The sequence below is a fragment of the Anas platyrhynchos genome, chromosome 18 (genome assembly GCF_047663525.1).
Source record: "Anas platyrhynchos isolate ZD024472 breed Pekin duck chromosome 18, IASCAAS_PekinDuck_T2T, whole genome shotgun sequence".
Lineage (NCBI taxonomy): Eukaryota > Metazoa > Chordata > Aves > Anseriformes > Anatidae > Anas > Anas platyrhynchos.
This window is the reverse complement of record NC_092604.1, coordinates 12,559,555-12,586,952: the sequence shown is the minus strand read 5'-3', so window position 1 is coordinate 12,586,952 and position 27,398 is coordinate 12,559,555. Positions and strand designations below refer to the sequence as shown.

General features: G+C 44.9%; 4 protein-coding genes and 1 non-coding gene across 11 annotated transcripts in view; 4 read left to right on the top strand and 1 right to left on the bottom strand.

Moving 5' to 3' along the window:
• RABGAP1 (RAB GTPase activating protein 1) overlaps nucleotides 1–1,396 on the bottom strand; it is a 67,052-nt gene extending 65,656 nt beyond the window's left edge. For both annotated transcript variants that reach the window (XM_027470902.3, XM_027470903.3), the window contains exon 1: nucleotides 1,274–1,396. The gene's annotated coding sequence lies outside the window, so the exon portion shown is untranslated. The remainder of the gene's footprint in view (nucleotides 1–1,273) is intronic.
• On the top strand, nucleotides 1,340–9,150 carry ZBTB26 (zinc finger and BTB domain containing 26). 3 transcript variants are annotated; one of them, XM_072025270.1, is made up of 4 exons: nucleotides 1,340–1,459; nucleotides 1,773–1,844; nucleotides 2,806–2,909; nucleotides 3,773–9,150. In XM_072025270.1, exon 4 carries the CDS (start codon nucleotides 3,783–3,785, stop codon nucleotides 5,097–5,099), a length of 1,317 nt encoding a protein of 438 aa, XP_071881371.1. In that variant the 5' UTR covers nucleotides 1,340–1,459; nucleotides 1,773–1,844; nucleotides 2,806–2,909; nucleotides 3,773–3,782; the 3' UTR covers nucleotides 5,100–9,150. The 3 variants fall into 3 exon arrangements, with proteins under 3 accessions (XP_071881371.1, XP_027326729.1, XP_027326727.1); XM_027470926.3 differs by having other exon boundaries at nucleotides 1,391–1,459; nucleotides 2,837–2,909; XM_027470928.3 differs by lacking the exon at nucleotides 2,806–2,909.
• A 172-nt stretch (nucleotides 9,151–9,322) lies between these two features.
• Nucleotides 9,323–13,214, top strand: ZBTB6 (zinc finger and BTB domain containing 6). The gene has a single exon (XM_013108512.5). The coding sequence runs from the start codon at nucleotides 9,460–9,462 to the stop codon at nucleotides 10,744–10,746; it is 1,287 nt and encodes a 428-aa protein (XP_012963966.2). The 5' UTR covers nucleotides 9,323–9,459; the 3' UTR covers nucleotides 10,747–13,214.
• A 386-nt stretch (nucleotides 13,215–13,600) lies between these two features.
• The window catches only part of RC3H2 (ring finger and CCCH-type domains 2), a 29,763-nt gene continuing 15,965 nt past the window's right edge, over nucleotides 13,601–27,398 (top strand). For 3 of the 4 annotated variants that reach the window (XM_027470891.3, XM_027470890.3, XM_027470888.3), the window contains exons 1-8: nucleotides 13,602–13,761; nucleotides 21,425–21,721; nucleotides 23,134–23,251; nucleotides 23,705–23,938; nucleotides 24,881–25,056; nucleotides 26,001–26,201; nucleotides 26,592–26,724; nucleotides 26,962–27,080. In XM_027470891.3, coding sequence (XP_027326692.2) covers nucleotides 21,491–21,721; nucleotides 23,134–23,251; nucleotides 23,705–23,938; nucleotides 24,881–25,056; nucleotides 26,001–26,201; nucleotides 26,592–26,724; nucleotides 26,962–27,080 — 1,212 coding nt within the window. In that variant the 5' untranslated portion in view covers nucleotides 13,602–13,761; nucleotides 21,425–21,490. Of the gene's footprint in view, nucleotides 13,762–21,424; nucleotides 21,722–23,133; nucleotides 23,252–23,704; nucleotides 23,939–24,880; nucleotides 25,057–26,000; nucleotides 26,202–26,591; nucleotides 26,725–26,961; nucleotides 27,081–27,398 lie in introns of all 4 variants that reach the window. The other variant, XM_027470889.3, reaches the window with a different exon arrangement.
• LOC113845503 (small nucleolar RNA SNORD90) lies at nucleotides 26,388–26,503 on the top strand. The gene has a single exon (XR_003501094.1). It is a non-coding gene; the product is annotated as a small nucleolar RNA SNORD90 (small nucleolar RNA).

Here is a 27,398-nt window from a genome sequence, read left to right as displayed (position 1 = left end):
ATGTCACCGCCACTCCTCGAGAGCAGAGCACAGCCACCGCGGGGAGCTGGCGGAATCAGTCCGCTTTTTACGCAGAGCCAGGAATTTGGACAAACACAAGAGTTAAGATAATGCAATCTTTGTTAACAACCCTTAGCAGATTCCAAGTTGGTGCCAAAATCATTTATTTTTACCCTTACTTTGAGCCGTTTGCTCAGAGGACAGCACTGTCATTTCAGGCTCTTGGAAGAGGCCGATTCCCCAGCCCCAGGAACACGCTGCAGGTCCTGGGAAGCCGTGGCTGGTGACAGAAATGCTGACGCTGCCTTAGCTCGCCTGTCACAAGAACGTGGCCGGGATGAATTAACCCCAACATCCACACCCTGCGGCTGACACTTTGCCAGCATCGGGCACATCCAGGGGCTGCCTGTGCAGGGCTGGATACGCGGGACGGACGGACAGACGGACGGTCTGGTGGCCAGGGCAGGGCGAGAAGCAGCGCAGCCGATGCTGGGCACGCTCTGATCACGCTCTGCACACTTCTGTGGTTCCCCTCTCACCAGGATTCAACGAGAGACGCTCAGCGGGCAGACACAGAGCTGGAAAAACGCTGTGAGGGAGCTGGAGCAGGAGCCGGGCGCTGCTACAAGCTGCCTGCGCTTGGATGTGGAAAGTGAAAGGAGAGCCCTGCGCCAAGCTCAATTTGTTAATTTATTTACTGTGTACACAGCACGCAGTTTGTTCAAGCCCTTGACCTTTTCACGTTCAGCAGAGACCTTTTCAAAAACTCAGCGTTTCTGTAACTTAACCAGCCGCGGGCAGGTGGGTGCAGCCCGGCCCTTTTTACCGACGCAGCCACAAATCTCGGCCGGGCTCAACAAAGCCCCGGGACCGGGCCGGGGTTGGCAGCACGGCCGCAGCTCCCCCCACCCGCACACCGCGGCAGCGCCCGGTGTCCAACGGGGAAATTTGGGGAGCCCCGCGCTGCTCCCCGCCCCTCCGGCCGCTTCGTGATGGATCCCGAGCCGAGCGACCGGGCCAAGCGGGGTGCGGGGCTGCCCCCGGTTTCAGTGCCCCCGGCCCGGTTTTGTCCCCGTTGCCACCTTCCCCTCCCCTCCCCTCCGCCGTTCGGGGCACGGCGAGGCCGGGGCGGCTCCGGGAGCGGGGCGGGGACCCCCGGAGCCCCGGGCCCTGCCCCGTGCGCAGCGGGAGGGGGCGCGCCGGTACCGGAGGAGGGGGAGGGAGAAGGACGGGAAGGGAGGGGAGGGGAGGGGAGGGGGCGGCCCCCACCTACCCCGGCCGCCGCCGCCGCCGCCGCCTCCTCCCGGTGCCGGGCCTGGGCCGCCGCTGCCGCGCCCCACGTGACCGGGCCGAGGGGCGGGCGCCCCGCGAGGCGCTTCCGGGGGCGGGGGGCGCGGGGCCGCTTCCGGCGGCCGAACAATGCGGGCCCGCGGCGCGGCGGCGGGGCCAGGCGGCAGCTGTAGGTGCAGCCGCGGGGGCGGCGCTGGGGCCCGGCCCCGGGCCCGGCGGGCGCGCGGCGCGCGGGGGGCGGCGGCCCCGAGCGGGGGCCCGCAGCGGGGCGCGGCTGCCGCTGGCCCCGCCGCACCCCCCGGCCCCGCCGCCCCCGCCGCCGCCGCCGCCTCCTCGCCCCCCCCCGCCGCGGCCGGGCCCGTCCGGGAGCGCGGGGGGGCGCGGGGCCGGCCGGGGGGCGCGGCCGGGCCCGGCGCTGGGGCGGCGCGGTGCCGGCCCCGGGCGGCGGCTGACGGCGGCTCTCCTCCTCCTCCCCTCTCTAGGTCCGTAGCCGGAGCCCGCGGCGGGGGCGGCGGCAGCGGGTGCCAGCGGGGGGACTCGGCCAGACGCTCCAGGTACCGGCCCCGGTTACGGTCCCGGTCCCGGTCCCGGCCCCGGCCCCTTCCCTCCGGCCGCGGCTCGGCCCGGGCTGTGCCGTGGGGTCCCCGGGGTCTGCGCGTGGCCGGGCCCCAGTCCCCGAGCCGGGGGGACACCGGGGGGACACCGCGGGGAAGGGGCTGGCACAGCCGTGCTCCGGCAGCTGGATCGGCGCTGCCTCGGCCCGGGTAACCCGGGGCAGGCTCACGCGTAGAGCTCGGAGCTTTCTACAGAATAACGGGAAAAAGTCGTTTGATAATTGCTGAAATTCACCGAAGTTGTTTGCTGCAGCCTTGTTGTCCTGCAGAGCAGATGGGGCAGGCAGCGCTGGCCACAGGGTGACCGAGAGCCCCGTGGCTTTCCCTTCTGTAGGTTTAACAGGATTGTGCCTCAGACGGTGCTGCTGCTGCTTCTGTCGGTGCCTTGTTTCTGAAAACTCTTGAAATCTGTTTGTAGTTTGTGTGTGTCGTATGCTGGAAGTTAGACTTGATGCATTCAAGTAGTGAGGCTCAGAATTATGCCTGATCCCGAAATTGAAACAACTCTGACAACAGCATCACCAAACACTGCTTAAAATGTTCTTGGTCCCCTGTCTTGTTTATTCGTTCACTTACACTAGGCATGACTGTTTCCTGTTGTGTTCATTGACCTAATATTTCATGCCCCAAGAGAGCAGCATCTGCTTTTATCTATAAACTTCAAAGCTTCTTTTCAAGCTTTATGTGGTGTTCGTAATAGTGGTGAGGTGTAAGTTTTGCTTTGTTTTGTTACTTTATCTCACCAAACCGTGCATCATTTAGTCTCCTGTGATTTGTTCACTTCCTGCAATCCCAGCTCTCTGGCAGGATTATTTAACAGTTTCATCAAGAATCAGTGTAGCGTTATGGGTTCTTAAGAGAACTGTTGAAAGACAAAATATTGATACTTGTCTTATGAAAGGTTACTGTTCTTCGTTCCCAAATACTATCAGAGAAGAACAAACTTCCTAGAGGAGTGATCTTTCAAGGAAGAAGACAAGAAACAAGACTTCCTACATTCCCCAGGTATTCAAAGCAGGGAGGCTAGAAAGTGTGATTTATATAATGAGGGGTCATACAGGAGATTTTTTCTTAAATCTTAAAAAACATCAGGCTTACCCCCTGCCTTCCTCCCCCAGGAAAAAAAAAAAAAAATCCTTAAAAAAAAACTTCAGGGCCATGTGAAACAGTCACTTCAACCCAGTGCTGCAGAAGTGCTTGTGTAGTCCTGTCTATAAAATTCAGGTTAGCCAAAATTAGTTACTTCCAGTGAGACAATTTCTCCTATATCAATACTCCTGAAAATCATGAAGTGTCTTAGAGGAACTGTAACTCTTATGAGTAGTATGTAGTAGATAGACAACTAAGAGGGAATTCTCTGTCTGGCAGGTTCCAGGTTCTATCTCTCCTTGAATTAATGTGTTATGAAAGCTACTTAGTGCAAAAGTAAATCAAGCTAAAGAAGCTAAGGGAACATTGTTGTATTTGGTAAAGACAAAATCTCAAGAGTTGCAATATGGAAGCAAAACTTAAAAAGAGTTAAGACTGCTAAAAATACTTCTAGAGTTTCCTTTTAAATTCCATACAAGGAGTGTGGAAAACATCTTAACTCTTTAAGATACTGCCTCAAGAGGATTTCTGTCATCATTTCTACTTCATATTCAGCCTGCATCAAATTAAAAACAAAAATGTAACTGCAAGGCAACGTGCAAACCTGATTTTTTTTTTTTTTTCAGTTTTAAAGTCTAACGTGCTTGACTGTTTACCTAGGGCAAAACATGGTGTCTCATTGAGCACGATTTACTTTAGAACCTTCTGACTTGCATTCTAGAAACTTTTTAGTTTTTAGTTTCTCACTTGCTTTTTTTTTCCTTGCTGCTTTTCTTTAGGTGTGCCAAAATGTCAGAAAGATCAGACATTCTTCACTTCAAGTTTGACAATTATGGAGATTCAATGTTACAGAAAATGAACAAGCTGAGGGAAGAAAACAAATTTTGTGATGTTGTGGTCCATATAGATGATGTTGAAGTTCACGGGCATAAAATTGTATTTGCTGCTGGCTCTCCCTTTTTAAGAGATCAGTTCTTATTAAATGACTCCAGAGATGTAAAAATCTCCATACTGCAAAGTTCGGAAGTGGGGAGGCAGTTGCTTTTATCCTGTTACAGTGGCATTCTGGAGTTTCCCGAAATGGAACTGGTAAACTACTTAACTGCTGCAAGCTTTCTGCAGATGAGCCACATCGTGGAACGCTGCACACAGGCGCTCTGGAAGTTCATCAAACCGAAGCAGCCGTTGGAGAGCAAGGAATGCGAACAGCAAAGCGACTCCTCCGAGCTGAAGGAACACCCAGAAGATGAAGACTCTCTTCCACAAGATTCACCTTGTATCCAGCCCTCAGAAGACAGTATGGACATGGAGGACAGTGATATTCAGATCATCAAGGTGGAGTCCATTGGGGAGGTAACGGAAGTTAGAAACAAGAAGGATCAGAACCAGTTTATTTCTTCTGAACAAACTGCTTTGCATTCCTCAGAGCCTCAACACTTTCTAATCAACTCCACCGTTGAAAACAGAGCAAGTGAAATAGAGCAAAACCACCTCCACAACTATGCCCTTTCGTATGCCGGCAGCGATAACATCGTTCTGGCCTCTAAAGATATGTTTGGGCCTAACAACCGAGGTATAGACAAAGGCCTCCAGTGGCACCATCAGTGCCCAAAGTGCACAAGAGTATTTCGGCATCTGGAAAACTATGCTAATCACTTAAAGATGCATAAACTATTCATGTGTCTGCTCTGTGGCAAGACATTCACTCAGAAAGGCAATCTCCACCGGCACATGAGGGTGCATGCAGGCATCAAACCGTTCCAATGTAAGATCTGTGGGAAAACCTTCTCTCAGAAATGTTCCTTACAGGACCATCTCAACCTGCACAGTGGGGATAAGCCCCATAAATGTAACTACTGTGACATGGTTTTTGCGCATAAACCCGTTCTGAGGAAACATCTTAAACAGCTACATGGTAAAAATAGCTTTGACAATGCCAATGAAAGAAACGTTCAAGACATAACGGTGGACTTCGATTCATTCACGTGTAGCGCTGCTACAGACAGTAAGGTCTGTCAGCAAGCTGACGCAAGCCAGGTACTGGATGCAGGGAAGCTGCCTCAGGCTGTGCTCGGTTTAAGAAATGATAGCACCTGCGTCAATTAAGCAATTAAAAGCAGCCCTTTGTGGGGATCATGACTGAGAGGAGCAAACAGTTGGCTTGGGCTCTTACCTAAACTAGTGGTTTGCTCTGAAAGGCTACGGATAGATGGATGGATGAAGGGTTGGATTGCAGAAACTGGCAGGTCTTCAGCCATCGTTCTTAGTCTTACTTGATACCTTCTGTGAATAACAATCTTCCTTCAGGTTTCTGTCTGTGTCTCTACTGTGGATTAAGGGGTTAATTGTTTCATTTCTCTCTGATCAGGAGACTCAAGACTAACACCTTGTGAGAGACTGTTGCTGTGGGCTGCAAGTGAGCCATCTGCTGTACAGTCAGAGGCTTCTCTGTGTCTGGGCAGATGGAGGAAAGAGCAAAGAGGACAAGTCTGTGAGATAACCCAGTTATTATTTTTTTAAAGCACTGGATCACTGAGAAAGCACTCCACATAGTGCTAATTTGTTTTAAACTTACCTCTTAAAATTATCTTTCACCAATCTTACCCCTAGACCCCTACAGTTGAAATGAAGTATTTTTACGTCGCTTTTTTTTGCCCTTCCTACACTATTTCAAGAAACTACTACTGCCAATCAACACTATCTTAAAAGCTCTCAGGGTTTTTAATGTTGGCATGCGTTTTGAAAAGGTAAAACCCTGAAGGATTTGGCAGGGTTAGCTGATGGTTGCATAGGACTGTTTGAAATAAGTTGCAGCTCTGAAATCTGCGAGTGTGGCACCTGGGGTGCCGGTGTGACCGATTTCACAGGCCATCATACCGAGGGTCGCTAAAGGGCACTTACGTTGTATGTACTGAGACAAGCTAAGCACTTCAAAACTAGAAGTTATTATCTATCTTCCATAAATTTTGCTTCAAATAACCACAACAGTTGCTACTTTCCTAATAGGTTTTAGAGCAAAGTTGGAATGGAGAAATACTGCTTTTTGACACTGTGAAAATACTCTTTTTTAAAAGCTGCAATGTATAGTAACTCCATGCTTTTCCTTTTTTTTTCCTTAGTTCTTGTATATCTCTCCTTGATAACTAGTAAGGGCCACGTGTCAGTTTAAAAAAAAAAAAAAAGGAAGAAAAAAAAAGTACCTGCCACAGGAATATTAACATGAAGTTTTTTTGATTTCTTAGATACTCAAAGAACACTTTTTTCTTTTTTAAGTGACCTACATAGTTCATGACCATTAGTGTTTTACAGAGCCTACGATGAGGTATAGGTAGCACAATTTCCATAGTTTAGTGTATTAGCAATTGACTGTACTCAGCAATACCTCTTGTATACCGCCTTAAACATCAAATGTAGCGGGAATGGCATATTAATTGGGATTCTAGGATGATACTGTATTACTTCTCAAAAGTGCCGTGGAATTATCCACATCCCAATTGGGCTGAAAGAAACTAATTTCTCATCTGAAGGACACCATTCCCAGTAGAAGAGCACTCATTCTGTTGAAGTGTAGCATAGACTAATAATCAAGTGGCAGATCCTTGGTGGAGAACTGCTGTGTGTATGTGGAATAAGTATTTCTTCCAATGCAGCTCTTTTCCTCAAGGTTTGCCATGAGGCTGAGATAATGCTTCCTACCTAAAAGTAGTACTGTCTGTGTGTCTGAATGAGGGGTAGGGGTGGGGGGAGGCTGCTACTGTATGGTTAAAAATGCTAAACAGGTATGACCAAAGGTGTGTTAGAGCAAAAAATGTTTTGTACGTAATTATCAAAAGTTGGTCTTGATCTTCAGATACGTGTATGTAGAAACCAGGATTTCTTTATGCAGACATTTCACTGATGGACAGTAGAAAGTGTTTATCTTGCAGAACGTGTTCAGAAATCCACATACCTTCGAGTAGCAAAGCAAGGTGATTCTGTGAATCAGTTTTTGCAATTGAGTTTTTAAACTACTGTACTTGACTGTTACATTAACTATTATTACATGGACAGCTATGAAGTAAGCAATGGAAATGGAGTCAGGGCATTACGTCTTTCAAGTTGTAGCAAATATATTTAGGCCTAAAAAATAACTATTTGGGACTTTTAAGAATTATTGTTCAGGTTCCAGGGGCAAAAAATGGGTAGGCGTGGGAAGAAAAGCTGTTTTCCTCTTCAGTAACCTGCTTCCAGAATCATTTTGAGCTAAAACAGACCATGACAGTCGCATCTGACCCTTGTATTCTGACTTCAGGCAGAATCCTCTGTGTTGCAACATTTTTATACCGTTACCTGCTACATGGAAATAAGTTACAGCTCTAATGTCAAAAAGAAGATAGAAATGGAGAATCAGAACTTGCAGGTCAACATACTATAAGGGTTTAGTGACAAATCTAACAATACATGGATACGGATATGATAAAGAAAGTGGTCTTCTGCCAGAGAAAGGAATAGAACTGCAAATTCTAGAGGAAAAGTGGCAGCAAAATGGACAGTATTGAGAACTTTGTCTGGGAAGTTTCTTCATGGAATTACCAAGCTGTAAGGCTACTGCAAGGAGGATGGATATAGCTTGTTGAAGTAGCCATGGGCGACCTGAAGCTGACTTGAAGAGACAAGGGGTTATCCTAAGAAACAAAAAATGATTTGATCAGGACATCCAGGTTTTCCATCCACCCTGTGCATTGGTGATACCAACTTCTGAGAAGGCCGAGACTGCTGGCTGTTCATTTGAAAGGCTGCTTGTGTCATTTTGTGAGACCACGGCAGAAATAAATGGGAAAAAGCAGAAATGCAGAAGACTGCTTCTTCAATGAAAGCAAGACAGATCTGTTGGATGAAAGATGTCTTCTTACAAATGTCTGTGTTTTTGGCCTGGCAGAAGGGTGCAGACCAAAAGATTTATGCAGGAGACAGCAATGTAGCTCCAGAAGCACTAGAGATTAAGAAGGCAACATGCTGATGGCACAATGTGAAGTGTGCCAGTGGTAAGAGTTCATGTAAGATTTGCCCCCATATGGAACAGATGAGCGAAGAGTACAGAAGAGGTATTAGAAAAGCAAAATCTGGCTATTGCCTCTTCCCTGAATTAGATTAAAATGGAATGAAAATGATTATAAATGGAATATACAGAGGCAGTGTGATTATAGAATGAGATGAACTTAATTGTCCACGTATGTAAAATGTCTTCATTGCAATGTTCCAGTTAGTGAAAGACTAGATCCAGTGGTTGTTGCTGCTGATGCTGCGTATTCAGACAAGGACTCTGGCAGTTATAATCTGTGTGTTAATGTGTAGAATACTATTTGCTGGTAAGTGGATAGTCTCACAACTTAATGTGCTGTACAACTTCCTGCATATCCTAAAAATAACTGGTCTATTACAAAAATATTTTAATAACTCCTTGAATATAATAGGATTTTTTATGTTGGCATTTTATTTATTTGATATAGAGGAGAATTCTTAGAACTCTTAGATTTACCAGAGGCTGAGGCTCACCGCCCTGCTGAGGGGTGGTAGCTTGTGCAGCCCACGGCCCCACTGAACGTGGGGCAGCTGCACAGCCTCCTGTAGAGATCAGGGATGAGTCTTTCTGTCATTTTTCGTTCCGAGGACGTGTGTTGCAAGTTACTAACTGATGTAACCGAAGCGTCAGTCTCTCTTCCCCAGCTTTGTGGCAAAAACTTGGAAAGCTGCCGCTGAACTCCTGAAGTAACTTACAAATGGTGCGGGGCCGGTTTTGGTTCTGGACTCGCTGGGAGGAGCGAAGGCGAGGAGGGAGAATCAAAACTCGATGCCGACCGAGCCGTGAACGGATCTAAGGTCGAGCCTCGCTTTCGGAGAGAGGAGAAAGAAGGAGGAAAACAGCCGGCGCTCGGCGAGGAGCGGAGGAGGCCGAGCGACGCCGTGCTGTGGGACTGCCCCCGGCGGACCGAGCATCAGCTACCTCTTCAGGGACCGGGCAGGAGGCTCGTCCCTCGTCCCCAGCGGCGTTACCAAAGCAGGCGGGGCCGGGGCCGCGGGAGGGGGCCGCTGCCTCGCTACCTCTACCGGGCGCTGCGCCCCGCGGCCGCCGCCGTAGCAGTGCCAAGTCCCGCAATAAACGTGCTGCTAACTCTGCCTCCGCCGCCTCTCGTTTGTCCGCCGGGGCGGGGCGGGACGGGGCGGGGGCGCTTCCGGAGCCGGTGCCGGTACCGGAAAGGGCGGGCGGCCGGGGAGGGGCTGGGGGAGGCGGCTCCAGCGGGCGGCGGGCGTGGGGGCAGCGGCGGCGGGGAGCGGGGAGGCTCCGAGGGGCTGCGAGAGCTCCGTGAGGCTCCGTAGAGCTCCGTGGGGCTGCGAGGGCTCGGCTCGGCCCGGCACAGCCCGGTCCCGGCGGAGAGAGGCGGCCCCGGTGGCGGCGGCGGCCGCCCCCCCCCCCGGGAGCTCCGCCATGGCTGCGGACTCGGAGGTGCTGCACTTCCAGTTCGAGCAGCAGGGCGACGCGGTGCTGCAGAAGATGAACCTGCTGCGGCAGCAGAACCTCTTCTGCGACGTCTCCATCTACATCAACGACACCGAGTTCCCGGGCCACAAGGTGATCTTCGCCGCCTGCTCCACCTTCATGCGGGACCAGTTCCTCCTCAACCAGTCGCGGCAGGTGCGCATCACCATCCTGCAGAGCGCCGAGGTGGGCAGGAAGCTGCTGCTCTCCTGCTACACCGGCGCGTTGGAGGTTAAGAAGAAGGAGCTCCTCAAGTACCTGACCGCCGCCAGCTACCTGCAGATGGTTCACATCGTGGAGAAGTGCACCGAGGCGCTGTCGAAGTACCTGGAAATCGACGCGTCCATGGAGAACGGCGGGCAGGCTGCGGAGAGGTGCCACTCTTCGGACACGGAGCTGAGGAGCAGGGAGGATGCGGTGGATAAAGATTGTGAAATAATTGAGATTGCGGAAGATAGCCCGGCTAATTTAGAGTTCTCCATTAAAGAGGAAAACGGGGATGTCTCGCAGCCTGCAGCACAGAGCATGGATTCAGAAAGGAAGGAAACGAAAACCCCAGAAATATCAACAGTTGAAATAGGATATAAGGATGATGAAATTTGTATCTTCAGGATGGACTCTGTGCCTGTCCCTAGCGTAGAAAATGATCACTTTCCTCAGCCTTGCACCTCCTCTAAAACGAATTTATATTTTCCAGAAACCCAACACTCCTTGATAAATTCTACGGTTGAAAGCAGAAATACCGAAACGTCAGGAAATCACTTCCAGGCTTTTGTCAATGACAACCCAGAAGGGACTTCGAGTCAGATGAATGGGTTTCAAAGTCTGAATGATTCTGGTAATTCATGGCGGCACCAGTGTCCAAAGTGTCCGAGGGGATTTCTGCATCTTGAGAACTATCTGAGGCATCTAAAAATGCACAAGCTCTTCCTGTGTTTGCAGTGTGGTAAAACGTTTACTCAAAAAAAGAATCTCAACAGACACATCCGGGGGCACATGGGTATCCGCCCCTTCCAGTGCATGGTGTGCTTGAAGACGTTTACTGCCAAAAGTACTCTCCAGGACCACTTGAATATACACAGCGGTGACAGGCCCTACAAGTGCCATTGTTGTGACATGGACTTTAAACACAAGTCTGCTCTTAAAAAACACTTAACATCTGTTCACGGGAGGAGCAGCAGCGAAAAAACAAACCTGAGCGCTATTACAAAAATTAAAATAGACTATGATGAATAGATGGACGGCTGTGGAGCTGTGTTATGCCAAACGCTCCCACCCAGTGCAACTCTAGATGTTTTAACAGATTCCCACGTAATGGAGAGGACAGATATGTGACTGGTGAGCAAAGACACCTGAGAACAGCGATCTTGCTTGTATTGAGGCTGCTATTGCTGTAAGCGTTCAAAATGCGTTTACTGGTTGAAAGTAAACCATAAAATAGGGGAAAATGTTCCATGCTTCTCTTCTAGTGTCCCTGAAATATCTAATTTTTATGCAGCTAATTATGTTCTGCGCTCCCTTTTTTCAAGGGTGGGCGCTGCCGACTTCAAACTCATACTGACACTGCAATAAGCTGAAGCCTGAGCCACGATGCTCCTGATCTGTAATGGCTAAGGGAAGGAGATTCTTGTACTTATTCAGCGAGTCATTCGCTCCCACCCTGCTCATGTGTCACTTACGGTGAAATCATCTCCTTAACTTGACCAAATTTTGCTGGATCTTTCACCAGAAGAAAGGCACAGTCTCATACTCAAATCTGTGATATTTAAGAAAGAACACCCAACAAACAAAATCAAGGAAGCTTTCAAGTTGCCTTTTGCAAATAGGGGAAAAAAAAAAAAAGTATTGCCTTGCAGTTCATTTATTTTTTTTAAACTGGATAGTCTCATAAGACTGACATGCATTCAGTTTTATGAATGAGTTCTGAATTGTTCTAAACTTTTGGTTGATCTTTTTTTTTTTTTTTTTTTTGTCATACCAGTGTTTAGTGCCTGTATTTGACTTACTAAATTAGTCCTATCTGCTGAGTTATAACATTTGTCTTTTTTTCTTTTACAGATCATAGATACATATACCAATGTGAAAACTTAAACTGTATGCTGTTATGTAACAACATTTGCTATGTTCATTTTGAAAAACAATTCTTTTATATCTTGAAAGGAACAACATAGACATAGAAGTCTTATATACTCTGGTTCTGTGATACAGTAAAACAGTAACTGCGTGTGTTTGGATAGCTGTGTTTGTACTTTGTCAAAGGTCATTTCAGTTTCATCATAAATGGTGAAGGCCCTATAATGCGGAATCTTTATCCGGTACCTGTCTTTGACTGGTATATGTTTCTTTCACTTAATGTGATATGAATAAAGAGTCAATTCAGTTGCAATTCAATTACAAGATAATGGTACTCACATTAGATTCTCTCCAATTAGCAAAAAGCAGTCGTTCTTAATCTTGTCTGTATCACGAGGGTTTGCTTTCCTTCAAATGTCAGAAGTGCTGCTGTGAAGTTCTTGATGAGTCCAGAAGTGTGACACTTGTGCTCCATAGCTTGGCTCTTTTGAAAATAAAAGACGATTTTTAATGTCAATTAACAAGTTTAACTTAATTTACTTAACTGTGACTGTACCAGTTGTTGTTTGGGGTTTTAGTTATCAGTAATGTGAGGGGTTGAGTGCAGTTTCCTGGTACTACCTGTAATGGGAACAATCAGCTATGCCAGCGTTAGCATTGCCATCGTGTATTAGAAACTTTAATTGAGGAGTTTTTAAGAACTTGCTTCACAAGATGTTTTTCAATCTCTTAATTTGATATTATTCAGTACTTAAAGTGCGTATTAGTTGGATTGTAATATTTGCAAGTCCCAGTTCATAGTAGGCCTTTTGTGTGTGTATGCCTTCCTCCAATATCATGGAATAAAAATGGGCAAGTACTGTGTTATGAAGCTGAGTGAGGAGCCACCAGTGTGGTACTCCTTCAAAAATTCACAAAAAGTTTTAACTTGTGTAAGTTTTCTTGTGAGTGATTCGATTGTATTGATCCATTGGAAATTCAAGTCATACACGTGTGCTAAGTCTGCCTACCTGGGTGTGTATGAGTAGAGACAAAAAAGATGCACCCAAGGCAAGTAGCTGTGCAACTGGATTAAAGTCACCTGTTTTATCCAGTACTTTGAGCATGAGGCCTTGCCTTCAAAATCTCTGTTCTTACTTAATGTTAAAAGGTGATTGTTTGTTTTATTTTGGTGATTTTTATCTGCAGTAATTGTCACGCTGAGGTTTGGGAGCCATCTTGTTTATGGTGCAACTGCCTCACATTTGGGGAAAAAAAACATTTCTGAGCAATATCTTTTGTTTGCATTCATTAGTCTGTCACTGTCAGCCTTTTTGACCTTGTGATTAATACTGAGTTTGCTTGTTTTTTCACAGAAAATTAATTTCTGGTTCTTAATTGCTTCAAAATTACGAGCCTGACCTTGAAATGCATGCTAATACCCTGCACTCACCCTTCCTGTACTTACAGATATTAACTGGGGTATATGTACAGGTTTGTATGTAACTTTTCCTTTGTGTCCACATTCTTATTTTAAATAAACTTCATACTTGAAAGAGGTCATAAAACAAGGAAAAAGCTTATTTCTCCCCCACACCTCAACCTTTTACACCGGGCTGCCATTACCGTTCAATAAATGCGCAGTTATGGGACAGATTCGTTTCAAATGTGGTAAAATTTGTTCTGTGTGTACTCATTTTTGACATATGGCTATCACTGGCAATCAGACCAATGAAATAGAAGGAATTATGAGGTGTTTTTAGAGGCGTGTGAAGGGGATTTCCCTGCGTCAAAAGGAAGCGAGGCCGACTTTTGAAGCGCACCTTTGTTGGGAGCCACCGTGAGGCGCCTGCAGCGTCCTGAGGGAAACATTTTGTGCCCGCGTTCACCTGGGGGACGCCTCCCGCCCGTCACAGGCGGCGCCGCCATTTCGCGACGCGCCGCGGGGAGGCGCTGCCGGCGGCCGCTCTGTGGTGCCGCTCCCCCCCCCCCAGAAGTCACGCGGGGGCCCGCGGCAGCTCTCGCGAGAGGGGCGGGGCGGGGGCGGGGCGCTCCCGGCTGTCAGCGCGATGAGGCGGCGCCGCCGGGGCCCCCGCCGCTGCCTCCGCCGGGCCGCGCCGCGCTGCCCGCCCCATGGCGTCTGAGAGGCCGGCCCGGCCCCCAGCTCCCGGCCCCGCCGCCGCCGCCCGCGCCTCGCAGGTAGGAGCGGGGCCGCTTCGGCCGAGCTGCGAGCCGGGGTGGTGGTAGCGGCGGCGGGGGGGGACGCGGTGACCCGGTGGGGCCCCGCCCGCACTGCCCCCCCCCTTCCCTCCCCGGTTCCCGTCGCTGCGGAATCCGGGCCCTAACGGCCGCCCCCCCTCCCTCCCCCCCTCGTTCTCCCCTTTCCCATCCGTGAGGCGGCGGCGGCCATTTGGGGGCGGCGGCGGAGCGGGGCCGGGCCTGGGGCAGGTGCTGGGGCCGGGCCCGCGGGCGGCGGCCTCAGGGAGCGGGGTGAGGCGGAGCCCGCCCGGCACGGCCCCGCCACGGCCCGCGGAGCCCTGAGGTGCTGAGGGGGGGGTGGGGGGGGGACCGGGAGCCGCCCCCGCGGCGCCTTGCTGAGGGTGAGGCTGGAGGAGCCGCGGTGGGAGGCAGGGCCCGGCCCCGCGTCGCCATTCGGGGGCCTTTAAAAAATAATAATAATAATAATAAATAAATAAATAAATGAATAACCGCGGGCAGGAGCGGCGGGGATGGCCCCTGGGGGGGTGCCGGGGGTTGCCTGCCGTGAGGGAACGGCACGGCCCCGCTGACAGGGCCCCGCTGAGGGGTTTTGTGGGGCTGTGCTCGGTCCCAGCGCTGCAGAGCACGGACAGAACAAGCCTCAGCTTCTCCGGGGTGCGAGCTTGCGATCGTGGCAGGATTTTAATTTTCAATCAGAACGTACCATTTGCATCTCCTGAATCAGAATGCTGTCATTTGCCCTCTGCTCTGTGTTAAACATCTGTGGAATTTCTAGAAATTGAAGCTTGTCTTGCTGGCACAGGTATTATTCCGTCCAGCACCAAATTCTCAATTTCTGTAATTAATCACTTTCCCAAGGGTTGCACACGTTTTTAATGATTTTTTTCTAATATCTGCAGTGTGGGCAAAGCTTTCCCCACGAAAAGGTTTCTTGTTAAATGATGTTGCTGTCTTGTTTGAGGTCACGGCCATTTCTCTCACAAATATTAAATTCTAACAATTTTACCAACAGTTCTTGGGATATCCTGAACTTAAGTCATGGTCTTGAATATTCATCTTCTTTTATTTAAGGCTTTTGCTGATTTACAATATTTACAGTGTCCAGAGGGTAATAGCTAGGAGTGTTTATTTTGCCAGGTGTGTGATACGAAAGCTTCCAAAAAAAAAAAAAACAAACATAATTCTCTTAGTGGGATGAAGAGAATCAGGCTCTCTTTACTGGCTGGACCTGAAGAAAAGAATAAAGTTTATATCCATGGGAATATTAAGCTATTCTGTGCAGATTTTAAAAGGCTTTCTGCCCCTTATGGAAGCCCTCCGTTTTCTTGCTAATGTCTCAGAATGGCATTAGTATTTCATTACAATTGTAATTGAAAAATGTTAGAGCATGGACCCTCTCTTTTGTAAACTTATAGTTGAAACATTGCAGTGGAGGCGGTGTTTAAAAAAACAAACACCCCAAGGATTTGAAAGACCTGAGGAACTAAGCCACACGTGAGAGTCCTCATTCTCTGAAATTACGCATGAAGAATAAGGAATCCTTCAGAGTATCTCTTACCGAAGTACTTGCGTCAATGTGGGTCTGTTTAGAAATAGATTCCCTTAGTCTGTGTCCAGTGCAAGTTCAACCAATTTTAGTGGCAAAGAAAATTTTTTGTTTATTTGCCCTTCAGTTAGGTCTGAAAAGTCGATACTGTCACAGGAGCTGAATTCGTATCAAGCTTGTGGCAAGGGCAAGCTCTCCTCTCAGTGACACCTACAGAGCACAAAAAACCCACGGTAGCATTACATAAGTATGTAGGAAACTTCAAATCCAGCAGCAGGACTTCTGCTGGCAGCACTTGAACAGGAGCGAGCAGGTGTTGGCTGCTGGGGATGCACCGATTCCGGTGCTGGGCAGGGCGGGGAGATTTCCATCAGAACCGAGTGAACTTTGGCCACTGCTGAGTACCAGCAAACCGACGTTTCTGTTGGTGAATTGTGCTGCTGTTTGTTGTGAATTATTCCTCAGCCACGTGTTTAGGGAGGGAGAGGCGATCTGTTTTCATTTCTGAAGCTGGCTAATGAAGCATCTGGTCGGTGTTTTAGCTAAACGTAGTCCAGGTGAAGTTACAGATTCAGAGATGTCACCAGGTTTTCTCTTGATGGTAACTTTTCTGGAGTTGAAGCTAGGCTGTAGCGTTCCCAGTACCATTAATGTTCAGTGGAAAAAAGGATTAAAATGCCGTCTCCAATGGTCGATTTACCTGTGACAGATGCTATGGAAGGTAGAAATAAGCAAGTCTGCTCTGTAAAGAGGATTTGTTTTAATTTCAAGTCTACCACTGAATGGTGCAAAGCTATTACGAGGGTAGCCCTTTTCTAAGCCTTTAATGAAGCTAGTTTTGTAGATCTGTAGATGATGGCTGCTGAAGAGAAACGAATGAAAGATTCTAGCCTTTGCAGAGAATAACGTGATACCAATAACTTGATTATGCAGACACTCTAATTTTTTGACCCAGGTAGGATGCTCTCAGAACTGCCTAACTTGGGAAGGAAGGCTTGACGAAGTTACCTTCTTGCAGTGAGAACAATCTGAATAAGTGGGACGTTAAAATGGGGATTTAAAAAAAAAAAAGAAAAAGGAAAGAAGACACTATGATCTCTGCAGTCAAATTTTAAGAGCAAGTCAATATCAAAGACTATTTAATTTAGAGATTAAAAATCAATTTATGTCTAAGATTGTGGATTAAATCCACAGTGGGCTGTACTGCCTTTATGACAGCTCCATATAATGAGCCGCCGTAAGTTTTTTAAGATTTTCCTTCATCTGCAGAGAAGAGACTCCTCTATCCAGCCCCGTCCTGTTCTCATACAAGGTCGCCTTTCGGCACTGTCCCTTGCGGGTGTCCCACAGGGGACCCAAGTGGCAGGCCAGGCCAGACCTCACGTGGCTCTCCCAGGCTGCTGGTCAGAAGCCTGGCGGCTCCCAGGCTGCTGCTCTTTTTTCTTCCTAGGTGTTTGCCTGGGCTGTGGGGATCCAAGTTCAAGCCTTTGACCTTTCCCTTGACCAGGGCTGGTACTTGCACACCCTGTGCTTTGGTAAATTCCTTGCCTGGTGGTGTGTGGCCTTGCAGGGGAGCACCTCGGCCTCGTGTTGTGCTTGGACAAAATAAAGCAGTTGCAGAACGAGACGCGTGCTCACCACGCCACCCAGGAGTTGGGGCACCTAACTGGGGAGGAGGCACTGACTCTTTTCTTCCTTGCTCAAAGAACTGCACCTCGATCTGGTGCAATGGCTGGCTGGTCAAAATGCTCAAATAATCTTTAAAATGAAGGAAAATCCAAGTCATCTGCTTGGGCAGCTGCAGACGAGGCTGCAGTTGTCTTTGAGTCCTTTTGGCATGAAGAACAGCTTCAGATGGAGGGGCTGAAATTGCTCTGTCTCGAGGCATGTGTTTGGCTGCTTTTTTGGAAGGTGGAAATGTGGGTTAAAAGCACTTACAAGGAATTGGGTTTGTATCTCTGTGTGGGTGAGAAACCTAGTCAGTGAATTAAAGCGTAAGGCACCAGCACGGCTACCTGAAGCGTGTCCCTTTCTCTTCCTGTGTAACAGCGTTGGCCTCCTCAGGTCGTTAACTTCTGCCATGGAGAAGTGAATGGCTCCTGGCGTGAGGGCTCCCAGTTCTGGATATGGATTGACTCCCAGATAAAGCGCTGGCATCACAGTTTCTAATTAGCAAGTCCTGAGCACGCTGCTCAGCGCGGTGCCTCGCTGTCCTCGCGGTTTGAGTCCTGTTCTGAGCACCAGGCATTTGCCGCTCTTCTCCACAGATCCACCCTGCCTTCACAAAGCCAGAGGTTGGCAGTACTTCTGTGAAAGGACAAACATAGGAATTCCCGTGGAGTTGTCCCAGCCCTGTCTTCCAAACGGTCGTGTGCCATACTGGGCAAAGCGGGGTGGTAGGGCTGGGATCTGGCTGGCAGGCCAGGCAAGTAAGTGCAGGCAGGGAGCTGCTGCGCATGGTGCCGTCGCCTGTCCTGAAATGCGTTCGGACTTGGACCTTGCTCTGGATACCAACTTTGATGAGATGTGAATGCATTTCAGATGTGAAGCATCCTTGTCGCATTTATTTGAAAGCTGCCCGGGGTGCCAAGGCTCCTTTGGGAGGGGAAGATGCTGACAGGTCTGGTCACCTAAGCTTGGCTTCCCTAGGAAACCAGGCCTACGTGCTGCCCGTGGGGCCATATCAAGAGGTTGTTGAATCGGTACGATCACTTTGATTGGTTGCGGAGTGTCATGGGACTAGGATTAGGTAGCTACAAGTTAATGTAAAATAAGAATGCCCAAATCTTAAAACTTCCATTATTTGTACGCTGTACCGCTGCTTGGGAAAGGATTTGGGGCTTTGCACCTGCTCCCCCCATCCCTGCTTTCAATTCCATCGAGCATCCTGTCTAAAATAATGATTAATGCCTGACTTTCTCCTGATTGTTACTCTGCTCCATTGTAACCTTTACTGCAATCGGAAGATGTTATTGTGTTACAAACAAAATGACTCAACTGTAATAGTTTTTATTTATTATATAACTTTGAACTTAGGCACTTGTGTTTTTCAATTTGTCGTCCGAGATTGCTTTTAATAGTAATAGTATAACATGTATTGGAGTGATATGATAGTATGTAAATATATTTTAGGTAAAAATTACCATTTCTTTTTAAAATCTTTACTTGTATATTTGGCCAGTTTCTGTGTCAGCCGTTTCTTTTTTGCAGGGTGCTTCAACTTTGACAGGAAAGAGAAGCCTGGTGTTGTGTGCTGACATAGCTTATCTAACAGAATGAATAGGTAGACCAAGGTGAATTCTACTGAGTATATTTTCTGTTTTTTATAGCCAAACAAAAAAAGTAATGCCACTGATTTCTCATTCACCTTCTTTATTGTGTTCCCTTCCTTGTCTTTGTTCAGTGCAGAGCACTGGAGCAATTTGTTCTTCAAGAGAGCATCCCTGAAATACATTGTTTCTGACAAGGAGCAAGAGTCTATTAAACATGTGGCTTATGCTTTTTGTAGAAGTCAACATGATAATTAGTAGATGTGAGATTGTTTTCTTAACGCACTGGAGTGCAAGAATGGCAGGATATCTGGCATGTTTAATAGAGTATGGAGACTTCCTCTGTCTATGGCTGCTCGAAGTTTTCAGAGTTGAGAGCTTTCCCCAGCTGTTTGCTGATTTAATTAGACTTTTTCCTGTCAAGAAATATGAAGGTCAACACATGCTTAGAAGAATCTGTCATTTATGATGATTAAATACTCAGAGACAGATCTTCAAAAATCAGTGGTGCTCTCTTAAAGGATCTGTTTTGTTTCAGTTCTGTGTTGGCCTGGAAAACAAGCGGCTATATTGTAGGAGCTTGTAAATAGAGAGGTGGCTGTTTGTGCAAGGCTCTGAAGTATCTGTGGAAACTGAATGTGGCTACTGTGTCGGAGAAGGGATTCCTGCATTCGAGTTAGTTAATGAGTGGTGTGGAAATAGAGACTGTTTATTAGGAGATTGTCAGTGCCCAACAGCATGGTAGCCATCGAGCTGCGTGTATGCTGGCCTTTCCTTAAACTTTTCCCTCTGTGAGTCACGGTGGCAGCACGCCTCCCCACGTAGCCTGGGCCGTGCTGCTACCTGTGCTGTGCAGTCAGCTGGCTGGAAAGCCGCTGAGAATTGCTCTAGGTCAGCAGTAACGTGGGGTTAGTACCTTGCTGCTTCTGGTAACGCTGGCAAAAAGGTTTAAGTGTTTACTGCAAGGCTCTGCACTGCGATTCTGTGCATCTTGTCCTGCTGTTTTGGTCGGGAAGCTGGAGGAAATGGTGGGATTCTCTACTGAGGAATTGAAGATCTTCCCAGGCATGTTGGCTCATTGTTTATTTTTGCAATTATTTGCTTGTCTTCTGCGTTTCCTTGGTTAAAAGATAAATGTAGCAGCAGCGGATTAAAGATGAGCGCCTTTTTTACCTCTGCAAGAGCTTTGCCTGTGCTTTTGTAGAAGTTGGATGAAAATCTATTTTGTCCTGTGGATGTGAATATTCTGGCTGATGCTGCAAGCGTTGTCTCAGCAGTCTGGCTTTGGAGGGACAGGTTCAACTTTCAGTTTTTGTTTTACATTTACTATGGGAATTCATTTGGGGAGGGAAAATCTCTGCATAATATTGAAAAGCTCGCTGAGATAAGGACATCCTGTACAAGTGTCCTGTTACTTAAAGGCCACTGAATGTTCATAGTACTAAATAGGATTTCTAAACAGATGGTCATAATTAACATAAAATACATCCACACATCAAGTCTATTTGGTGTTCTGGTAATTATTTCAATGGTCCGATACTTTAGCATTAATTAAACTGTAGCACAGCCAACAATGGGATCGCCGTGAAAAGTCACTGAATTCAAATGCAGAGGGGAGAGCTCAGCTTCCCTTTTTCCATCATTGGAAAAGAAAAATAAAATCCTAAACGTGTAATTAAAACATTTGTGTATTTGCATTTCTAACAAGCTGCTAGGGTAGGCTTGTTCATTGCCTTGAAGTGAACTAACTGGTCTCTGGGTTGCATGGAAAGTCAACATCGCGGCACATTGCAGGGAAGGGTGGGGCTGCTCAGCTCCTAGATGAAGCTGTGAATGTAAATCTGCCTGACGAAAGCTTCAATGGGAGCGGTTTCGATGAACTTCTTAGGCCTGTTATCTTCTCTGTAGAACTTAAATTATATAAAATTGTCTATCTTTCAGAACAATGTCTCTGTTTTTTCTCTGGAATACAATTACGTGACAGAATTGCATGGTACTGCTAGACAGAGTGCTGATTTTTAAGACAAAAGACTTAATAACAAGTCAGCTGAAGTTGTTGCTTGCTTTATCAAGACTGTTGTCCAAAATGCCTGGATGTTCAGTATATCGGGTATTTTCTTTCAAGCTTACTGAAGTGGAGTCGCGTTGTTGTCAGGTAGAGATGTGACAAGCAACACTGAACACCAATATCTCTGCCTGGGAGAAGAGCCCTTCTGAGGGGTTCTCAGGAAAAAAGGGGAAATGGCATAAGAGAATCGTAAAACTAATCTTACTCCTTCGGTATCTTCTTATTCTCAACAGAAATGCCTTAGAGAAACAGAAAATGCTTCTTTAAAAAAGTGAAAGGCAGTGTTTAGTTTGGTGTCTGATTAAAACCGAATAAGAACTTCAGAAGGAAGGCATTGTTCTACTTCAGATGAAAACACGTAACGTTTTATACTCCCTCATTTTGTGTGCCATCTCCCCAGGCCCCTTCTGCAATCAGGGAATGTTTTTAGCGTTTTGAAAATTTGAGTTTAGATGGGATTGATTCATGCTTACACACTTTCTGCGCCAATAAATGTCTTCCTTTTCATCCACTAACAGTGTATATAATCCCATGAGAAGAACTTTAATGCCGTTTATTGTGAATATGTTTAAATTTAATTTCTGGTAGTCTGCATTGATTCAGTTCATGAGCCTTTTTTCGTACAGTTACTAAAATTAAGTTGTTTTTTTTTTGACATGATTCATTTTTATTCTGTAAAGTATTGAAATTGTATTTTTATTAAAAATTATTCTAAATTATCAGAAAGCATGTTTTAAATAATCTGTTATTCACTTACAGCTGCCAAAACGTAGTACAGTGAAATAATGGTCTGCTAGCCTGCTAAACAAGTGTCCAGCTTCCACAATGCCTGTGCAGGCAGCTCAGTGGACAGAATTTCTGTCCTGCCCAATCTGCTACAACGAGTTTGATGAGAATGTGCACAAACCCATCAGCTTAGGTTGCTCTCACACTGTCTGTAAGACCTGCCTGAACAAGCTTCATCGCAAGGCATGTCCTTTCGACCAGACTGCCATCAATACAGACATCGATGTGCTTCCTGTAAACTTTGCACTCCTCCAGTTAGTTGGAGCCCAGGTATGATTTAAGCAGCTTTTTGTTTTGCCACTCTGTGTTATTAGCATTTACGTGCAGTACATGTGCTGATACTTTCCCCTCATTTTAGGCTGAGAAATGGCAAGGCTTTGACTTTGTGCTATGTTAAAGTCCATGTGTACCCTAAAAGGAGCCACACCATTTTCAGAACCATCCACTTCTCAGGAAATGAAAACTTATTCTAGTTGTAAACTGAATTCTGGTTTAAAAAGGCTCTTGAACTGTGACTGGAGAAAAATGCCTATTAGGATATAAACAATTATGCGTCACTAGAAAAGCAAGCCTGCAGACTACACTCATTCATTCTAAATTTTCTTGCAAGGAGTCTCATTTCTACATGTCACATGTTCGAAGTAGCTAGCTGTTCAACCAAGTTCCAGAAATGTGTGTGTAATTTTTTTAAATATGCATGATGGCTTTTCAGTTGCATTTTCAGATAGCGGCTAATCAGGCCAGGAATGTTCCCAGTGCTGTCTCGTAGCAGTGGCAAAACAGCGATTATATAATCAGTACTGTGCTTTATGGGGACTAAATAAGTCTGTTCACCTTCTGCTGATTCATGTGCTTTTTCGTTTTACTCTGGTAATAACACCTAGGTGATGCAGTAAGGACGCTTTTTACTTTCCTTTTTAATGCCTTATCACATGCCTAGACACAACGATTGGTAATAACACTATGTGTCAGTGTTCTCATTTCTCAAATTCATCTGTTCCTTTCTCTTTTTTTTTTTGTTTCTAAATCTGTGTCTAGTCACTGCCTTGATCTTACAACGTTTGTTTTCGTGGTCTCCTAACTTCTTGCTACGTCTTTCAAACAATTGACTGTATTGTGACTAATGTTCCTTCTATTTTCATAGTCTGACCTTGTTAATCCACTTTGAGTTTTTCCACCAGTTAGTTTGCTAGTTCTTCTCTTTGAAGACTTCAAAGCTATTTGTATGTCTATGTGCCTTTGTGCTTAAATTATTTTTTTTAACTTTGTTTTTGACTTTTTCATACTGTATTCTTGCCAATTGAATTATAACTTCCCTGTCTGTAGTAAATCATGCTGGTCTTGTACACTGATCATCTCACAAATCTTGTGTTCTTCATTTATCTGTTAACTACATTCTCGTGAGGCCTTGGTTATTGTTTTTGTTTTTTTTTTTATCCTACCTTTGTTTTTCATGTGTTAAGTACTAACAAAAGTAATCTTTCATTACCATGATCTTTGTCTTTAGTCCTTTCTGTTATTCCTTATTGCATTCCAGACAACATGGGTGGGTCCTGTCTTCTCTAAAAAGCATCGTACATCTGCAGTGTTATGTAATTAACAGTAGTGATGTTGGTGCCATCATAGGCTTGTCAGATGGATATATTTAATTTTTTTCTACCCTCTTCCTTGCGTTTTTGTAGGTACCTGATCATCAGACAGTAAAGTTGAGTAATGTAGGAGAGAACAAACATTATGAAGTAGCAAAGAAATGTGTTGAGGATTTGGCACTCTACTTAAAGCCATTAAGTGGAGGAAAAGGTGAGTTTCTCCTGAACAGCAGAATTTTGATGCAGCAGATTGGCTTACTTTTAACAGCATTATGTTTTCAGCATTGATTTTAGGCTTCAGGGGGATAATTCTCATTTTCAGAATAAAATTTCCCTTATGTCTTTAAAAGCTTATTCACACCTGTCACACTTGGTTCTTAATTTCAAGTTTACAAAATACTCTTACTTAATAATATTTCCATGTACTAACTTTGTATTAAAGCAGAACTTTCCTCAAAGGAAGGGTTTGACGTCAATTTAAGACTCTAATTAAAATTCTTTTTGATAATGAGTTGCCCAGAATTGCCCAAGAGAAAGGAAGATACCTGTGATTAGATTCAAGTCCTAGAGACATACATATACTATTAGACATTTTTGTTTGCCTTGTTTAGATTAATTTGCCTGATAAAAAGCAGTAGTTTACCTTTTCTTTCCTTCCTCGTAGGTGTTGCTAGCTTGAATCAGAGTGCACTGAGCCGTCCAATGCAAAGGAAGCTTGTGACACTAGTGAATTGTCAACTGGTAGAGGAAGAGGGTCGGGTTCGAGCTATGAGGGCAGCTCGATCACTGGGAGAGAGAACTGTTACAGAACTGATCTTGCAGCACCAAAATCCTCAGCAGCTTTCTGCCAACCTTTGGGCTGCTGTCAGGGCACGGGGATGTCAGTTTCTAGGGCCAGGTAAGGTAATTACAGAATCTGCAACAGAGTATGTTCAGCTGTACCTTTTCCTAATGCAAAAACATTCCTTGGAAGTTTCTTCTGTGCAGCTGAAAGTGCAGTTACTTCTGGTTTTCAACTTTAAGCTAAGAAGAAAGGGAAAAGAAAAAAAAATAAACCTACAAGTTAATAAAATTTGCTTTCTTAAAAGTTTTTTTTTTTTTTCTGCCTTATTGACTGTTCTTTGAAATGGTGAGGAATTATTTCAAAACTCCCAGCAAAGAAGACTAAATAAACATGCTTTCTGCACAGCATGTAATGCGGTGCAACTAACATAGACTAGTTGTACTGCTACCTGTGATCAGAATTTGATAGAAAATTGCAAATGTTCTCTTGTTCATCCAGTAGGTGTAAGTACACTCAGTCTAACTTTAATTGCAGCATACTTTATTTTTAAATTTTATAATGATAGTGTTTCTATCTTCAATACAAACAACAAATTCTTAAAGTATGCTGCAAAAGTAAGCACGGAGATGGGAAGGAAGTTGCGTTTAAACTGGAAGTATTCCTCTCATGATTCTGATAATTGATGGTAGCGTTGCTGTGCTGTTCTCGTATTCTGTACAGCTTCATGGTGTAGCATTGTTGAAGTGTCCAAAATGACAAAGGCTGTAAGACTACACAGTAGAGGAAAGTATAAAAGGTGCACCAGTGATACTTTTATTACTGAAAATCAGTCTTAGCTCTTTAAATTTGCTGTATAAGTATCGTTCTAAATAATCTTTCTAAATTTCTTAAAATATGTTTACAAAGCTTTTTTTTTTAATTATTAGTGAAATAAAGTAGTAATGAGTTAAGTTCGAGATAATTCATATGTTCCTACTTACGGTGTTAATGTATGGTAGCCTTACTGGTTTCTGGCAACGTATTTCTATGCCTATCTTATGTTTTTCTGCGTTAAAGCTATGCAAGAAGAAGCACTGAAACTTGTATTACTGGCATTGGAAGATGGCTCTGCGCTCTCAAGAAAAGTTCTGGTACTTTTTGTTGTGCAAAGGCTAGAACCAAGATTTCCTCAGGCCTCTAAAACAAGCATTGGTCATGTTGTGCAGCTACTGTATAGAGCATCATGCTTTAAGGTAAAACACCTCAATTAATTTCAAAATATTTGAAGTTTGTTACTGTGAACTAGTGCAATTCCAAAGAACCCTTCCTGTGATTAATCCTTCATCTATAAAATGTTACATAAATTCAGTTTCTACACATTGGAATAGTGTAGAGAATATAGCATAAAACTGACATGAAGTAGTTTAAATATTGAAGTTCTCTGCCAAAGGAACAAATAGTCACATGTGGAAGTAGCTGGAATCAATTCTGGAATTACCACTCATTCCTAATTGCTGTTCTTCCTCTGGAAATTCTCTCCTAAATACAGAGGCATGAAACATGACACTCCCAGCCTGCATCAGGAAGAAGTATAATATTGTCATTTTTGGCTTTGTTTTTTGTTTGTTTTTGAATCACAGTTAAGAACACGGTTATCGTAATATCTAATATTTAATGTCACTAAACAAACATCATGAAATCTGTTGCTGCCTTTTATGACAACTGTCTTAATATTTATAGTGGCCTCTCAGGTTAATATTGTACTCCTTAAATGCCACTATCTTAAATTTTTTCTTCCTTTATATCATTTAAGTCAATTCTGGAGTCTTTCTTGTTTCTTTGTCATCTGTTATTTCTGGGCAGCAACAACTACTGGTAGAACTAGTAAATATCTTATCAGATAACTGATTTGTCTGTTCTGTGACTTAAGCAAATCTGATTGACTACTAAGTTGGAAGTAGTGGAGTTGATATCACAGTTTTTTTACTATTGACCCTGTAAAATCTTGAAGAGCTGGCTGTTTTGCCTGTATGCCCTGCAAGCAGATGAACACACACACCAAAAAAAAAAAAAAAAAGCATATGGTAAATATCCAGCAGTAATATACTTCTGTGTTTTGTGCTGGGTAGCTCTTTTTCTGGTAGTCTTAGAGATTTTTTTGTTAAAGAAGGAGTGTTTACATATCGCTGTTTATTAGGTCACTAAAAGGGATGAAGATTCTTCTCTGATGCAACTTAAAGAAGAGTTTCGGAGTTATGAGGCTTTGCGGAGAGAGCATGATGCCCAAATTGTTCACATTGCCATGGAAGCAGGACTTCGAATATCACCAGAACAATGGTCTTCCCTTCTTTATGGTGACTTGGCACATAAATCACACATGCAATCCATTATCGACAAGGTTTGTCAAGGGGATGGTTTTAGTATCTTTGTAATATTATATTTGACTGTTAAATGTTATACTGAAAATCCAAGAACTACTTCAGTTACTTTTTTGTCTTTGGTTTTATCAAATATTGATTAAAACTAGAATGAAGACTTTTCCTCACTGTAGTGTACTCTTCATATGAAGACATTTTGTTTTCTAGTATAGTGTTTTTTTGTGTCTTATGATGAAGCTTCATAGGGCAGATTCTGAGTTGAGAAATGAAATTTCTCTCCACTGATACTTGCTATGTACTATCTGAAGACACTGCTTATTGCATTTAGGAACCAATTTAATGAAAATCTTCTTAAAATTAGCAGTTCACAGCTGTATGATGCAACACACTAATACTTACTTTGTTTTCAGCTCCAATCTCCAGAGTCTTTTGCGAAGAGTGTACAAGAATTGACAATTGTCTTGCAGCGCACGGGTGATCCTGCAAACTTAAACAGGCTCAGGCCTCATTTGGAGCTCCTGGCAAATATTGATCCAAATCCAGGTATGCAAATGAATCTTATTTTAAGATCTCTTCACATTCTTCATATCTAGCAAAGTAAATTATATAAGATAACCTCTGTTCCTAGTTTCAAAATTCCTGTTAATTAATGTAGTGTATCATAAACTCTTCTTCAGGATTCTCTGAATTCTGTGCTACTTTAGTGTTTGGTAGAGTTGTCTCATTTATGATACACTTAGAATTATTGACAGAGACAAGCCTGCTTTTTAATAATTTTAGATGCAGCATCTCCAACATGGGAGCAGCTGGAAAATGCAATGGTGGCTGTAAAGACTGTGGTACATGGATTGGTGGATTTCATTCAGAATTACAGTAGAAAAGGACATGAAACTCCACAGGTAACTATATTTGACTATTGTATGATATGTCTTAATCTACCACTTAAAGACGCAACTTTGGAAAATAAATAAATAAATAAATAAATGGTTAACCTGAAATATTAATGGCATTTTCTGTGTAATAATCAGTGGTACTGTTAACTGCTGCATTCAGGTTTTGAAAACTTAACGTTTTCAAAATATGGAATACAGGAGAGCTTACTGTAGTGAGATTCGTACAATGGCATAGTACTTAACCCATCAACAAGAGATTTCCTTAGTTTTCTGATTAAAGATGCAAAATTTTAAAACTTCTTAAATGTGTGTATTTTTAGGCTA

What these genes read in the sequence shown, in the direction of transcription:
- ZBTB26 (XM_027470928.3), top strand. Translation starts at nt 3,783, where the DNA reads ATGTCAGAAAGATCAGACATTCTTCACTTCAAGTTTGACAATTATGGA.
- ZBTB6 (XM_013108512.5), top strand. Translation starts at nt 9,460, where the DNA reads ATGGCTGCGGACTCGGAGGTGCTGCACTTCCAGTTCGAGCAGCAGGGC.